General features: G+C 36.4%; 1 protein-coding gene across 9 annotated transcripts in view; it reads right to left on the bottom strand.

Moving 5' to 3' along the window:
• The window catches only part of TAB2 (TGF-beta activated kinase 1 (MAP3K7) binding protein 2), a 75,323-nt gene that overhangs the window by 20,104 nt on the left and 38,893 nt on the right, over positions 1 to 16,326 (bottom strand). For 8 of the 9 annotated variants that reach the window (XM_053663420.1, XM_053663421.1, XM_053663422.1 and 5 more), the window contains 3 exons: positions 13,995 to 14,185; positions 13,582 to 13,681; positions 6,932 to 8,432 (listed from right to left, as the gene is read on the bottom strand). In XM_053663420.1, the coding sequence (XP_053519395.1) occupies positions 6,932 to 8,432; positions 13,582 to 13,681; positions 13,995 to 14,056 (1,663 nt within the window). In that variant the 5' untranslated portion in view covers positions 14,057 to 14,185. The remainder of the gene's footprint in view (positions 1 to 6,931; positions 8,433 to 13,581; positions 13,682 to 13,994; positions 14,186 to 16,326) is intronic. The other variant, XM_053663425.1, reaches the window with a different exon arrangement.

Below are 16,326 nucleotides of genomic sequence, written 5' to 3'. Positions count from 1 at the left end.
AGAGTGGTGATGCTGGCCATTCAGATATGCCCGAGAGAAGCTGTAAAGTGCTTCCTTTAAGTGAAAAGGTGAATACAGGAAATAAGATACAGAGGGGGCGGGAGGGGAGAGGAGACATTCACATAATTTTCATTACAGTATATTGTTATAATTACTCATTTTATTATTGTTGTTAATCTCTTGCTGTGCCTAACATATAAATTTAACTTATCACAGGAATGTATGTACAGGAAAAAATACAGTGTATATACAGCATTTGGCACTATTTGCAGTTTCAGGCACTCACTGGAGGTCTTGGAATATATATTTCCCACGGACAAGAGGGGTCTCTGGCACACTGTAGAACTGAGCTTCTCCATTCTGTCTGAATTTGGTGTGGCTATGTGGCTTCTCTTAGCTAAAGAGTCATGTATGTTGGGACAGAGACTTAGAGTCAGTGCTGATCTGCCGTTTTTCCTTTGTCTTGCCTGAACAATCCTGGAAACACAGAGACTGAGATCCCCTCAACCTAGATCCCTGAGTGAGGATGATATATAACAGAGCCCATCAGCTAATCTATGGCAAGTGAGCTAGAAATAAACCTTTGTTGTTTTAAAGACACAGTTTGTCACTGCAGCACAACCAAGCCTACATGAATGATACATCTATCAAAATTAGAAATACACATATCCTGTGACACAGTAGTTCCATTCCTAGGAATCTCCTCTGCTAACATACACACAAATACACACACACACACACACACACACACACACACACACAAAACTTCTACTGCGGCAGTTTGTAAAAGCAAGACTTTAAGTTTTTTTATCAAGAAATATCTGGTTAGAGATTATGTACAAAATACTATGCAGCCATTTCCTAAAAAAAAAAATCAGATCTAAACTTGTTGCCCTAAAATATTAAAAAATATTTTTAAAAAGGACTAAAGACAGAGCAAAATACCATGTTCCATTACATAATTTCAATTTCCAGAAGAATACAAAATGAACTGTTCGTGAATAGCTATTGGTTGTCCCTGGAGGCGAACTTTCCCTATACACCCCTTTGTTCTTACATATACTTGATGTCTTTAAAAAAATTTTTGAGTGTAATAAAATTTAAAATGGACAATTCTAGAATTTATATGGAATAAACAGACACCTCCCGAACAGCCAAAATAGGTTTGAAAAAGAAAAAAGTACAACTTACGTGTCCCAATGACAAAACTTATAAAGTAACTAACACTAATCAAGAGTGTAAAACTGGCGTAAGGATAGACATAAAGATCAAAGAAAAAATTAAAGAAAAAACAGTACTAAGGTATCATTAAGAAGGTTTATAACTTTACAGGAGTAATTTTTAAAAACACTGCAGTTTACTAGTTAGATGAATACCACAGATGGATTTCTGTAGAGATAACACAGAATGAGAAGTCAGTTTTGGCAGCAATGTTAGTTTTGTAAGAGCCTCTGGCTATTATAATGAAACACAGGAAACAGGCTTTCTCCCCAACCCAAGAAAATTGGTTTGAATGAGTTGTCAGTATTAAAAAAAGCATAGTTCTATAAATGGGAGAAAACACCAGAAAGTCTCAGAATACAGTGAATGACTAAGTATTTATTGGTACTTTCCAGAAATTAGGTAGAGTCAGGTGGTATGACTGGAAGGGAAAAAATGTAGAGATACCTGGTCAGCATCCCTACTACTGGTAAGCAACTGCATTTCAATATTTGTTCTTAGTAGGTAAAATAACAAGAGACTCTTCTTTATATCTACAGACTTTTAAGCTACAATTTCTCTCTAACCTCATAGTTTTTTTCTATTCGGCACTCATTTTTGTCGGATTCCTGTAGTACTTAAAGGACTCAAATGTAATTTAATTCCTTTAGATTGGTGGTAGATACGGTGGCAGACTTGGTGATGGGATGAGTAATGCCCTGGCAGAAGTTTCATTAACTCACTTCTTTTTCTTCTTCTCATTCTATAGAAGAGGGCATATCAAACAATATAGTTCTTACGAACATAAATTCTTATTTTTGAAATTTTTATTGTAGCATTTTTAGATTTCAAATGTTAGATGAAATATAAATGTAAAATAATGCATTTTTGGTTACCAAATTTATTTACGTATGTTCCCTCTTGAATTTCAGAAAATATTTTCCTGTGAGCTTAGTACCTGGTTCAACTTATTTTTCCACTCCGAAACAGTATGTCCCCGGAGCTCTAGGAAGATCAATTTCACTGCAGAAGGCAGAGATATTTCTTTTCCCCTCACTACCCACAGGACACAAACTAGAGTTCAGGAAAGATCCTGGCTTAAAGATCAGTAGTATTACTTAGGACACCCTATTCTGTACTGTGAGTGCTGTGTAAACTGTAAAGCACCACACACAAGATATTACTACAAAAAAAGTACTTTCCAGAAATGAACAATTCTTTGATTTCATTGGAATAAAGCCAAAGAAACACAGATAGAGATTTTGTCAATGAGTGATACATAAACCAGGGTCAATGCCAATTCCACAGTAAACGGAAGGAAGCGAGATGAAAGGCTGCAGAACAGCACCCACCCCCAAACCATGTGCCCATACACAGATAATGCAAAGGCAGAGAGCCCTGTCTATGGCCATACCACCCTGAACGCGCCCGATCTCGTCTGATCTCGGAAGCTAAGCAGGGTCGGGCCTGGTTAGTACTTGGATGGGAGACAAAGGCGGAGAGCGCTATGAATGTTAGGAAATTCCATATATTATGTCAGTATGTATAAAAAAAGTGATCACAGTTGTTAAAGCTCTCTGAAGGTTGTTAGCAAAGAAAAGTAATTTGAGTGACAGATTCTGGGGAACTCTGCTTTTCTGGGGAGACTTTGATCTCTCAGCCAGAGCCTTCACTCATGAGTACTTTTTTAAACTTGTATGTGCTTTTATAAGGTGTTCTCTGCACCTCTCCAGGGCCTTACTTTATTGATTTCTAATTATATCTATATATTGTGATTTCTTTCTCTATAGCCGCCTGTTTTTGTTTTGTATTGAGTGATCTTCTAACTTCGTGATTCTCAAATTGAGTCACCTGAGACCCCCATGGTGGTTGCACCAGGGGTTATATGAAGCTACAATTAAACCTGGAGCGTCTTTCCAGAAGCTTTATTTTGAAGATCCAGAAAGCTGTTACAGTGTCATGGTTAAGAGTGTGGGCTCTACTGCCAATTTTCTAGGTTAGAATCTTGACTCTGCCTCTCAACTTTTGGCAAGGTACTTAAACTATCTGTTCCTAAGTTTTTAAATCTGAAAATAGAAATAATGCTACTTCCTACTTTAGAGTTGGTTTTGAGAAACTGGCTTTTGGAATAGTGCCTAGCACACAGTAAGTTTTCAGCTGTTATTTGTTATTATATAGATTAAAACTAATCACTTTCCCCCCTTGAGGAAGGATGGGAAGACAGGAAATGTTGAGATGTGGATTAACATAGAGAGACCAGGGACTACTTCACTGAAAAGGTGACTTTTCAATAAAGACCTGAAGGGAGTGACGGAGTTAACTGGATTCCGGAAGAAGAGAATTTAAGACAGAAGGAACAAACAGCAAGTACAAGGGCCCTAAGGTATGCCTCCTTTGTTTAAGGAACAGCAAGAAGCCCCACAGGACTGGAACAGTGTGTGTGTGGTGGTGGATGAAAGGAAAAGAAAACAGGGCAGGGACAGTAGACCATGTAAGGCTCTACAGCTTCTACTCTGAATTGAAATAGATTAAGTAACATGTGGGGAGTAATATGATCTGCCTTACGTTGTTTAACCATATCTCCTGGGTTCAAAGAAGACCATAAGGAAAGCAGGTATCCAAGAAGACCGGTGAAAGCAGGTAGGCTATCGCAATAATCCATGTGAGAGAGAATAGCCGCTAGGACGAGAGTCATGTGAGTGACGATGAGGGTGGTAAATTAGAGTTGATAGGACCTATTGTTAAATTAGATGTGAAAATTTGAAGTTTCTGGCTTAATCATTAAATACAAATTAAGTTGCCATTAACTATGATAGGAAGAGAAAACTGGAGTGGGGGGTATGAGAAGCTGGAAGGTAGATAGAATGTGAGAAGCTGTTTAAGACTTAGTAAACTTGAGATGCCTAGTAAACATTCAAGTGGAGATGTTAAGTAGATATTTAAATAAACTGGCTTGAGATTCAGGGAGTAAGTCCAGGTTAGAGTTATAAATTTGGGATTCATTAACATATTCTGGTACACTCACGGGTCACTTGATGAGGACCTGTTCTGAGATATGTGTGGTCAGGCAATTTCACTGTCACGCAGACATCGTGGAGTGCACTTACGTAAATGGAGATGGTATACTACACACCTAGGCTATACATAGAGCCTACTGCTCCTAGGCCACAAACCTGTACAGCGTGTTACTGTGGTGAATACAACAGGCAACTGTAACACAATGGTAAGTATTTGTGTATCTTAAGATATCAACATAAAAAAGTTCACTACAAATAAGGTATAAACTATAAAGTGTGTGCTGTGCTGTAGGGGCGTGGAGAGGTAAGGACTGTGTAGGGAGGTGCCATCTGTGGGACAGCAGACACCAGAGGAGGGGGGAGCAAGAAAAGAGGAAAGGGAGAGAAGGCAAGAGAAAGAGACCCAGGGAGATAAGGCCCGAGACTAGAAATAATAAAACAAAGAGACAGGAGAAAGAGAGAAAGAACCAGGACTGGGGAGAGACATAAAGAGTAATGGAGGGAAGGGAAGTGAGCATGTCTGCAGGAGAGTGAGGGTGCGTTGTGTGCATTGTGTGCCTGTGTGCGCATGCAAGGGTGCCCAGCCCTCTCTCTGGTTTCCTCACCAACTCTGGATCCCAGCCACGGTAGGGTGCAAATGGATACCGTGCTAATAACACAATTTGTTTAAACCACACGGAGCTAGCAGTAAATTCAACACCTTCGTCAGGTCTAGCCTTTTCTTTCAATATCCACTTTAATCTTATGGGACCACGTATGTGTGGCCCAGCATTGACTGAAATGTTGTGATATGGTGCATGACATTTAAAGTCACGAGACTGAGTGGGATCATCTAGGACACAGTATGGACAAAAAGAGAGGCCCAAAGATTGAGCTCTGAGATTCTGACCTCATTTCTTAAGCAACAGTATGTGAGCGGGCAGAGAGATATGGAAAACCCAGCAAAGAATAAAAGGAGAGGTGGAAAGCCTTGTGTAGAATCTTGGAGGTCAAATGAGCAAAATGTTTCAAGAGAAGCGAGCGCCCAAGTGCGGCAAATGCTGTTGATACAAACATCAAGGACGATGAGAGGGCTGAGAGACCGCCACTGGGTCTAGGAACGATGCTGTCACTGATGACCTTTCCAAGAGCAGTTTTGGTTGACTCATGGAAAAAATTCTGATTAGAGTAGATTTAAGACAGAATGGGAGAGAAATTGGTAATAGCAAGCTTAAGCAACTTTATTTTCACATGTCACCTAAACATGAATATCTTATACCTAGTTCAATACAAAATTCCCTTTGCCCCTTGTCAAATTATCTTAAAAAATTTACTCTCCTTTTAACAATCAGCAATTCTACAATCACAGGAAGTCTGTTATTTTGATGGAAATAAGATAGAAGAAAGAGGACTTTAGGGGAAAAAAACAGGAATGAAATCAATGGAACAAATAATGATATATTAAAAATCACATTCTGCTAACAAAAACGGTTCTAGTCACAGACTTACAGGGGAAAATGTTTTAGCCCAATTTCCTGTGCAATCAGAATCATCCATGTACCTTAAAAACAAACAGGCCTGTAAGCACACCCACACTCAGGCTTCACCATTCACAAATTCTAACTGATCAAGTCTGGATGAGCTCTGGGCATTTTCATTTTTTAAAAGCTCCACAGGTGATTATAGAATCCGAAAGCACCATAGCTCAGGTTGGGTTGCGAATCACTAGAATTGTTTAAAACATTAAATAAGCTCAAGCTCCTCTAAGAAACTCAGCAGTAAAATCACTATTTTTAGAAATTTAAAAAAGGACATGTGGTACTTGCGGCAGTAGGGGCTGCATGCTGCAAGGGGGTGAAGATGTAGCACACTACTTGGGACAATTCATTGGGGATCCAAAGATGACAAAGACATGTTGTTATTCTGAAGGGCTCAGAGCTAACCTTCAAACCTGCATCAATATTCAAGAAAACAAACCCTTATCCTCCACCTTCTTATCTGAAAGAATTTTCTCACTGAAGACTGAGCAACTTAAGGGGTCAGATAAAATAATCACATGAAAAAATGATCTCTACTTGAATTAATAATTATATTTTAGTACTATGCCAATATCGACCAGTCTATTACAGAAAATATTTAAGTGAGATTAGATTTAAAACCTTCTTATTGACAATTCCAAATAAGAGGAAAGGTTCCATTATCTTATTTTTTAAGGGACTGGCTGAAAGAGACAAATATTAGGAAAGGATTCAAATTTTTCTTTAAATTATTCTAGGAGTCATAGTGATAAAAACTTTGATACAAAATAAGACTAACAACGTGGTATTAAGAGAAATGAAAACAATTCGACTGGTCAAAGGCAGATTTACTATATTAGTTCACTAGCTTATTAAAATGTGTGTTTTTACAAATTTTTATTTGCAGAAATTTTAAAGGGAAAGTAATTATCACCACAGTTAAGATGTAGCTGAAAAGAACATGTATGTTACAAACATTAAGAGAACAAATAAGAGTTGATTATTCTGAACATCTGATAATTCTATCATTCAAACTTCAAGTTATACCGTAATAAAATTGAAATTTAAAATTTATATAAACACTGGCAAATATTCTTAAAATAGTATTATTTAGGGCAACATTTAGAAGATGAAATAACGCCGATACCCATTTCTGCAGTGAAATCAAGGGTACAATAAGCGCAGCATGGAAAATGACTCCACCTTCAGCATCATTACCTTGTGTGTAGGCAGCATCGTCAGATCCCATACTCAACTTCCGTGCTTCACTTATTCTATCCACATGTGCTAAAGTAGGGTCCGTGAGGTGCTGAATATTCTCTGTTTCTACATAATGATCAGGATGATTTAGAAGGTTTGTAAGTTCAAAGGTAGGGGACACAACCCCTGGTGAAACAGCAGGGGGTTTATTGGGAGAAACTGTAATTTTGAATGTATATTTTGTATTGGGCTGAGTGACCACCACTCGAGGAGAAGTTGCAGAGTTATTGCCTATTGCTCGACTTTTGGGAGGGTGGTGATGAATAAAGGCAGGACACATGCTCACTTGCCCAGACATATTCCTGGAGGCGGCAGATGCTCCAGAGTTTGTGGATATGACGAGGGTAGGCTGATTCCGCATGACCTGCTCATCTCCTGTGGTGGCATTAGCTGAAATATAGACCTTAGATTGACTCCGGGGCATCACCTCATCAGTATTTGGGGGACTGGTAGCAAAGTAAACAGTGGGCTGATTTCTATTTAAAGTCTGGCTGTTGACAGAAGAGGAACTGCTGGAGGTTCGAGGTCCAGAAGAACGTAATTTTGAAGAGTTGTTCCTTTGTGGAGGTTCAAGTTTGATTTCAATCTGGTTTTTTCGAGATCCTGTTGAAATATTCTGAATGTTATATTGGCTATGGGCAGAAGACTGTGAGCTACCAGATGAATGAATTGTTGGTGGCTGTGGGGTAGTAGGTGAACTGATGGGCATGTAGACATGAGAGGTCTGGTGGCCTTGTTGATTTGGCTGCTGGGCTGAGGTATGTGACAGAGGATTAGATGCAGGATAAGTAGTCCAGGGACCAGGTTGTGAAGGTTGATAGACTTGCTGAGAGTTCATGGGATTAAACTGAGATACCCAGCCAGAATGCTGCTGTGTCTGCCGAGTTGTACCACTAGGAGTTGTAATGTAAGGCCTAATATAGATAGAATTTCCTTGTGGACTGTTAAGCACTGGTGGAGGTACACCATGTATATGCAAAGACGTGGGAGTATTACGACCAGTCTGGATATTTGGGGCTAAAGTTACCATAATGGGATTAAATCTGGGAGTATGTTGAGAAAGGTTAGATGTTCCTTTGCTGCCTAAGTGAAATCCAAGATGTGGTGCTGAATTTGAAGCACCAGATGTACTGGATATTCCAAAAACATTAAAGCCTTGGGGAACTTGAGCTGGTGCTGTCTGTGGCTCCTGCTGAAAGAGTTCATTATTGGACTGACCACCTTGAAGTTGCCCATCACTAATGCTGTGCGTCAGAGTCCTACTTCCATTCATTCTATTTCCTTCTCTTCCATGGTGGTAAACATTCTGTGACTGCAAGTCCAAGTTGAGAGAAGTCATGTGATTGCGCAGACCAGAAATTCCGGAATCGTCCGAAAAATTCAAGTCTCCTTCACCGTAAAGATACCTTGTACTCTCCTGAGAGAGAACTGCACAGCAAGCATCCAGGTTATTATTATTCTATGAAACAAAATAAATACAGCTTGATGTTAAGACCAAACGTGAATGTTTATACTTACCACTACTTAAATATGACACAATTAACAAAAATTTAGTTTAAAATAACATATATTTGGAACTTCTTATTTAAAAATGAAATCTGAGTACCAAACAGTCAACTTAAGCATATAATATTTTACGGTTAAATATTTTTTACATTAAAGTACTATATAAATCTTTTAAAAATGACCTTTTAAAGTTAAAAAATTCTAAAATTCATAATAAAGAATTTCAATTCCTTATATGCTTTTTCCTAACTTGTGTTACAAAAAAAAATAAGCACACATATATAAATGAACTATATGCTCAAAGTAGACTCCTGAGTAACTGAGTTCATATCTATCTTTAGAATAGATAGCACCGTATAAAAATCTCCAGAGCTTAAAAAAACAAAATAAAAACAAAAAACCCAACCAGTTTGTTTCTAAAGAATCCTCAAAAAAGACTAACAACTATTCACAAATCATCCATAAAAATATTTACTGAACAGCCCTGACTGGTGTGGCTCAGTGGGTTGGTTGTCATCCTACAAAACCAAAAGGTTGTTGGTTCAATTTCTCTGCATGGCACATGCCTGGGTTGTTGGCCAGATCCTGGTTGGGGGTGTCAAGAGGCAACAAATCAATGTTTCTCTTGTACATTGATTTCTTTCTCTCCCCGCCCCCTCTAAACAAACAAACAAACAAACAAACAAACAAACAAACAAAATCTAAAAAGAAAAAATAAAATTATTTACTGAACATGGAGATTGAGACTGTGGAAGACTTAATGACACATAAAATCAAATTTTTCCCTAGAAGAGACTGTAACTTGGGCTTTTGAACCATGGGCTTTTGAAAAGGTAACATCACTAAAATGTCGAGTATCTGCCAGATAATAACTGGTACTGAAGTTCAACAGATAGTAAATTTTGTAGGACACTGAAGAAAGGAGAAAGGACTTCTGTTAATGAGGGGGGTAATACTTGATGGATTTCATCGGATATGTAGGATTTGGCTAAAAATATTTTTGGTGAAGAAAATGGCATGAGTAAAGGAAGATAAATATTAAGTAAAAGCATGTTCTAAACAAGGTGATTATAACAGATTTGGCTGAAGTTAAAAGGTTTATATTGGATATTTTGAAGAATAAGTTGTCAGAAAAGCAGACTGGGATGAAATAATTGAGGACTTTGAAAAATGAGTCACACTGGAGTTTGGACTTTAAGACAGGCAATGGGGAGACCCGCTAAACATAAATGAATAGAGAGGTGGAGACACAAAGGGTTTTGGGAAAACAAGTCTATTGATACAAGACCTGTTAGAAGATATGACATAGCAGACACTAAAAGTCAACAGTCAATAAAATGGGCTTACCAGAAAGAGAATTCAAAGAAAACTTGAGAATTAGAAGCCTGACAGAATGGAGGCAGTTTTAGATATATAAAAAAAGATGAATAACCAAGTTAAAATGTCTATAGGTATTTTGATGAGATATAATCTTGTTACAGAAAACTGAACTAAAAAGGCATTTTGAATTCTTGTTTAAGAAATGACAGCTCACAGTCTGATCAACAGCACAAAAGAAAAGGTGGTTTTATTTTTTCTCCCACCCCAAATCAACAGCTTAGATCTCTCATGCTAGAAAAATCCTTTTATCGGACTCCTAACTCTAATGTTAGTTTTTCAAATGTAATTTAAAAATTCATCAATCTTTTATAAACTCATTACCCCTTATTATAATTAGATTGTATCTTTAGCCAAATCCAATTGGTGCTTTTTGCTTCAAGCTAACTATTGCTATTCCTTGTAAATTATTCTCTCTTCTAAGCCAAAGCCCACAAAGACTCCAACTTCTCATCTTTGCCAACATTTCCAAATTAAAATGTACATTCTAAACCAAATCCAATCCTGAACTTGCTTTCTAAAAGCTGGCACTTATCTTTACAAAGTCTTCCTCTCTAATTTTCTTGAGCTCTCAGAAATCCCTTCAATCCTTTATAATCTGATTATTTAATATGTTCTAGTCCCAGATATGCCATAACTTATATTACTTTCTTACCAGCAGCACATAAAAGAACTTACAAGAATTTTATAATGCTACAATAGAATAAATAGAATATAACAAATTCCTCTTTATCCATCATCCATCATCTTTAACAGTATTTGATATGTGGCAAATCTTTTTTCATCCAATGTCTATGACCCAAATACTCTCCCCACCAGGGTAACTTAAGTCTTAAATGTTTTGTTTTCATCTGTAAATACGTCTATATGTGTCTTTAAATAATCAGAACTTAAAAAAAAACCCCAAATAACCACAATGCCATTATCATACCTTAAAATAATTAATACTTAATATCATCTAATATCCAAAGAGTTTATAGTCCCCTGATTGTTTCATAAATGTCCTTTTAGTTTGTTTAAGTCTGGACTTAGGCAAGGTCCAATTATTTGGTTGATATGCTTCTTATGTTTCTAATTTTTTTTTAGCCATATGTTGGAAAACTTGGCCATCTAATGGACTTCCCCATTTGGACTGGCTGACTGCACCCTGTGGTAGCAATATCCCCTGTATTTCACCATAAACTAGTAGTTATAATTCTATAGGTGTGAGCAGGTTTTGTGTGAATGTTTGTCCAGACCCTTTAGAGGGTTTATTTCTTATTGTGTCACACAAGAAGCACAACAATGTCTGACTTTTTGTGATCTTGAAGCTGACTGATAGATTCTGATGTCAGCTTGATCCAGCTAATGATTTTTAGCAGGTACTGATGATCGCTCTCTAGAAACTTAATTTTATTAGGGGTTGCAAAATGGTGATAGTGGTGATATCCCAATTATACGATTCCTTCTTCCTCATATTCCTTCATATTTTAGCTCTGATTCTTTCTCAAAGAACTTGCTTTCTTTAACTATTTGGTTAGTCTTTGCCCAGAAGAGGCAGAATACATATATTATTTTTCTTTGCTAGTTTTTAGAGTAATGAATTGGTACCCCAACAACCTCCAAAGCTGACCAAGATTTATTTTTTGTATCATTATAAACTCCTATATCTTTAACATGTTGGTATGTGTCAACTGATTGTGGTCATTATATCCTATCTTTAAGCTAGTGGGAATAATTTCAAGTTGGTTTCCATGTACATATACTGTGAACCCAGTAGTTTTTCATAGATAGCTGCCTTGCTTTCTGTATGACAACATGTCCAGATCACTTTGTCCACTCCCTACCCCAGACCTGGAATCAGCTAGTTCTCAAATAAGCCCTAAGCACTTTTACTGGGGAACTTTAGAGGGTTCCTTTTAAGTGTATCAAAACAGGTGGGGTCAAGTTTTTAAAAGGTTGAGAATCACTGCTTTTTTGTATATATACAAACCTACATTCTCTTCAAAGTTGTAGAAGAACCTGAATTGTAATTCCAGTTCCTTGTTCATTCTTCCCCAAGCTTCATGTGCAGACATGGAGATTACAGATGGTAATCAAAAGTAAGTATATACTGTGATCATCCTTCTCAAACTCTTACTCATTCACTCCTTCAACCCACTCGGCAAGTAGAAAGAAATACAGTCACTGTTCCTAAGGATCTCACAATCCAGTGGAAGAGATTAATGTGTGTATAAATATAATACGAAATGGTAGGTGTTTTAACAGAAATACGGATAAAGATGGTAGGTAGGAATCATCTGAGAAGTTATCAATTAAGGATATGATACTTAAATATTAAATTTTAAAAATGCCGAATGAATACTATTTAATACATTATTTTGAATAGAAACAGCATTTCTAAACTTATACAGATTCAACTGTATTAAAAGAATAGTGAAAAAATCAGTTAAAAAAATCCCCCAAATGCCAACTATGCTATATTTTCACACTATTGGAAGATTTAATCACTGAGTATCAATAAATTTTAAAAATATGTATTATGCCTGATGATAAATAGCTACTTTAGAGAATCTAGAGCACAAGGAATTGATGTGAGTAGTTCCAGAAACAGGGGTGCATTCTTGTTCCATCATCTAAAAAGCACATTACTGAGATGCTCAGAATGATTATTAACTCAATATGAGTATGATCTGCTTCACAGGTAATTGGCAAGCAAAACAGGACTCATTTTGGTGAATCAAAATAGAATTCAACTATTTATTATTCAATTTTTGAAAAAATAATTTCTTTCCAGCTTTACTGAGGTACAATTGACAACTAGAAATTGTATATATTCAGATTATAGCATGTTTTTAGATCTACACTGCAGTGATGTCATATATATGTCATATATGTAAAATTAAACAACCAAGTTAATTAACATACCCACCACTTCACAGAGTCAACATTTTTTTTTCTTGGTGGTAAGAACACTTAAGATCAACTCTTCCAGCAATGCAATATTATTAACTGAAAACATTTTCAATACTTTATTATATAAAGAGTCAGGCATGTTGGGAGAATTCCAATCAGTTGAGGATGACTACAGCATAGGTTGTGAGGAAGAAGGAATGGGCAAGTGATCAGGCTGCAGAAGGCAGGATTCCAGATTCCAGACCTAGTCAAGATATGAACTTTATTCTGAAGGTATGGAGAACAACAATGAGGTTCAAGCAGGTAAATATATATTAAAATCTGCATTTAGAAAGACTTTGGCAGAAGTAAGGAGGATGGATGGCAGAGTAAAGGCAGGTTCACACAAATGAATGGTACAGATAAAAGGTAATAAGGGTGTTAGCAAAACATAGTCACTTAATAGCAAGTATAAATATTGAGTCTTTAAAATTTTCATACAATTTCAAACTTTAATTTGTCAAGAGTAAATATGTCTTGAGTCCAAATTACTTTTTTATATCTCTATTTTAACAAACTGAAAAATAGTTTTTGATAGGAAGACCTCCAGTTTAATCAAATGAGAAGGCACAACCATTAATAAATATTTAGAATCATGGATTTCTAAAATTGTACATACTAAGAAAAATAAAAAAATGTGTTAGTTGTTTAGTAATATTAATTGGAAAACTTACAGATTAAATTTAAAAATATAAAAATGAACTTTTTAGAATTGGGATCTTAGGCTTTGTCTAGTCAATTTCCTTCATTTTTACAGAAAAGAAAACTCAAGTACAAAGAAGGCATAGTACCTGCCAAATACGCTTGAGATGCCTATTTAGAATTAGAACCCCAAAGTCTTGACTCCTATTTAATGACTCTCTCACTTTCACAGGAAGATCTGGAATTCTCCTGGCAAAATAGGAGGGGGAAAAGTAAAGCAAGCTCACAGTAAGCATAAACCATGTATCAAAGCTTTCTATTGGGACCTTGTTTAATTCTCACATTTACTTTACAAGGTAGGTACTGTCCACATATTGTCCGCATTACTGATGGGGTACAGAGACTACATGACTTGTTAAAGGCCGCTGACTACCAGACACCAAAACTCATCTCTTTTCATCATAGCACATTAAAGCCAGTAAGAAGATTAAAAAGTTTTCTTCTCATGTTTAAAAAAATACCAGGTTTGTATTAATAAATTCAGAAATCATTGAACACTGACCTGTAACATGCACCTGGATACAACAACTTCAGGTACTTCAGGAAATTTTTGTCGCAGGTCATGTAAAACCTGAAAATCAATTTGGTGGCTTCCTTGGGCCATTCGTATATTGCCTGATCAGGACTATTTGTACAGCAGGCAATTCTAGGCCTTAGTGGAAATAGAACTCATCTCTTCTGTCCAAGCATTTTCTGTGAAAGAAAGAAAAAACAATTTAATGAGAACTGATTACAGAATGAATACTGCTGTGAATTTAAAATTTCAATACAAAAGGATATTGTGCTCTAGTATAACATATACTAGATTTAATATAAACTATAAAAATATTACTTAGTCCTATAAAGCTTTATACCATCTTTTCAGTTTATAATACCTGATGGCAAACTTTAAATTGTCTATTTCCTACATATTTTTATGCTTTATAATGGCTATGCCAAAGGTATTTAAGTAAAGAATTACTGTCAAGGGGGTCTTCTCTCATTCTTTTAAAAAGGGAAACTGAGTAACTACTGATTTTTTTTCCTTAATGATTAGCAGACAGCCTGAGGAGAGTAATTCTCATTCTACACAAAATTAGGATCCTAAAAACGTTTGGTTCTGGTTCTGGTTCTACAAATAACTTTGCATACTTTGTTTAAAAATGATCTATAACCCAATACATTTGATATTTTCTCTTATTTTCAGATATATTTAATCCTTAAATGTATAATCAATTCATTCTCAGGGGCTTAGTAGAATTTTATTTCATGTTTCTATTACACCAGTATTTAAAAAATACTAATGCTTGCCATGACCCCCTACCCCACCTGAAGGGTTCTGATTTAATTGGCTGGGGAGGAGCCTGGACATACATATTTTTAACAGTTTCTCAAGTGATTCTAACATGTAGCCAAAGTTGAGAACTATCTGCCTTATTTTTATTTCTAATATTCCTAACATAAACCATGCTGGTTCTTGAAAGCTTTTTTGGGACATAAATAATATATAAGTATATTAAACCTAAATAGCTTATTAAAAGATTTAAAATCATGGCATCTGCTTAATAATTAAAATATATTGCCCTGGCTGGTGTGGCTCAGTGGATTGAGCGTGGGCCTGAGAACCAGAGGATCGTGGTTCGATTCCCAGTCAGGGCACATGCCTGGGTTGCGGGCCAGTTCCCAGTGGGGGAGACATGCAAGGCAACTACACATCGATGTTTCTCTCCCACTCTTTCTCCTTTCCTCCCCCACCCCCAAAACAAACAAACAAACAAACAAACAATTTAAAAATATATATATTTAATTTTAGAATAAAATTTAACAAAAAGACAATCTCTTTAAAAACAAATTTCTTATCTGTAGTACTTCTTTCAACCACATAAACATAAGCTAAAGTAAATAGAAGCCTGTACACTCTACGAATGTAAGAACTGGATCCCTGACCCATTATTGTGTATCTAGAGCTTTGAAGGCAGTTTTCAGCATAACAGTAAACATTAAAATATTTTTGAGTAAACTTAGTTATGATAGAACTTCTGAGTCCTCAATAAAATAAAGGCTTACTTAGATAGCATGCATAATAAAGCCTTTCAGCTTTTTATTATCATTTGATTAAGTTTTACTTAATTCAATGGTACTTTGGCTCAGTTACACATCAGGTGAAAGCACTGCCAACCAAATTATCTGCATTCTAGATTTCCCAAATCTATTTCTATGTAAAACACACACACCCACACACGAGTTCAGTACTTAAAGTCTTTCTACAATAGTGTTGCAGAAAAAAGTATTGAAATTAGTAAATGATATATTAAAATTTTTAAATTATTTTTAGAGAGGAAGAGAGGGAGAAAGAGAGAGATAGAAACATTAATTGGCTGCCTCTTGTACATTCCCCATTTTGCGGACTGATCCTGCAACCCACCCAGTTATGTGCCCTGACTGGGAATCGAACTGGCGACCTTTTGCTTTGCAGGATGGCACCTAACTCACCGAGCCACACTGGCCAGGGCAGTAAATAATATTTAAAAATAATTTAAGGGGTACTGCTAATCTTGAGAAAGCTGCCCTTGACTTCAATCAAGCTATCCATTCTCTGCCCCTTCTTCTTTTGGGCTAAAACTGCTGGAAAGGATTGTTTATATTTATGTGTCATTTCCTTCCTCCTCATGTCTTTTAAACCTACCACAATCAGGCTTTCATAGTTTTTCCTCCACTGAAAGTACTTAACAATCAAAGCAGTTATAGACCTTCAGGTTGTCAAACCCAAAGGTCAGTCTTCAATCCTCATCTTACTGAATCTCTCCTTAGTCACTTCCTCATTCTTTTAAAAATTTATTTATTTTGTTAGATTC

The sequence above is a fragment of the Artibeus jamaicensis genome, unplaced genomic scaffold, assembly GCF_021234435.1.
Source record: "Artibeus jamaicensis isolate MK-2021 breed Jamaican fruit bat unplaced genomic scaffold, CSHL_Jam_final contig_3176, whole genome shotgun sequence".
NCBI lineage: Eukaryota > Metazoa > Chordata > Mammalia > Chiroptera > Phyllostomidae > Artibeus > Artibeus jamaicensis.
The sequence above is the reverse complement of the archived record's forward strand: the minus strand, read 5'-3'. Positions and strand labels throughout refer to the sequence as shown.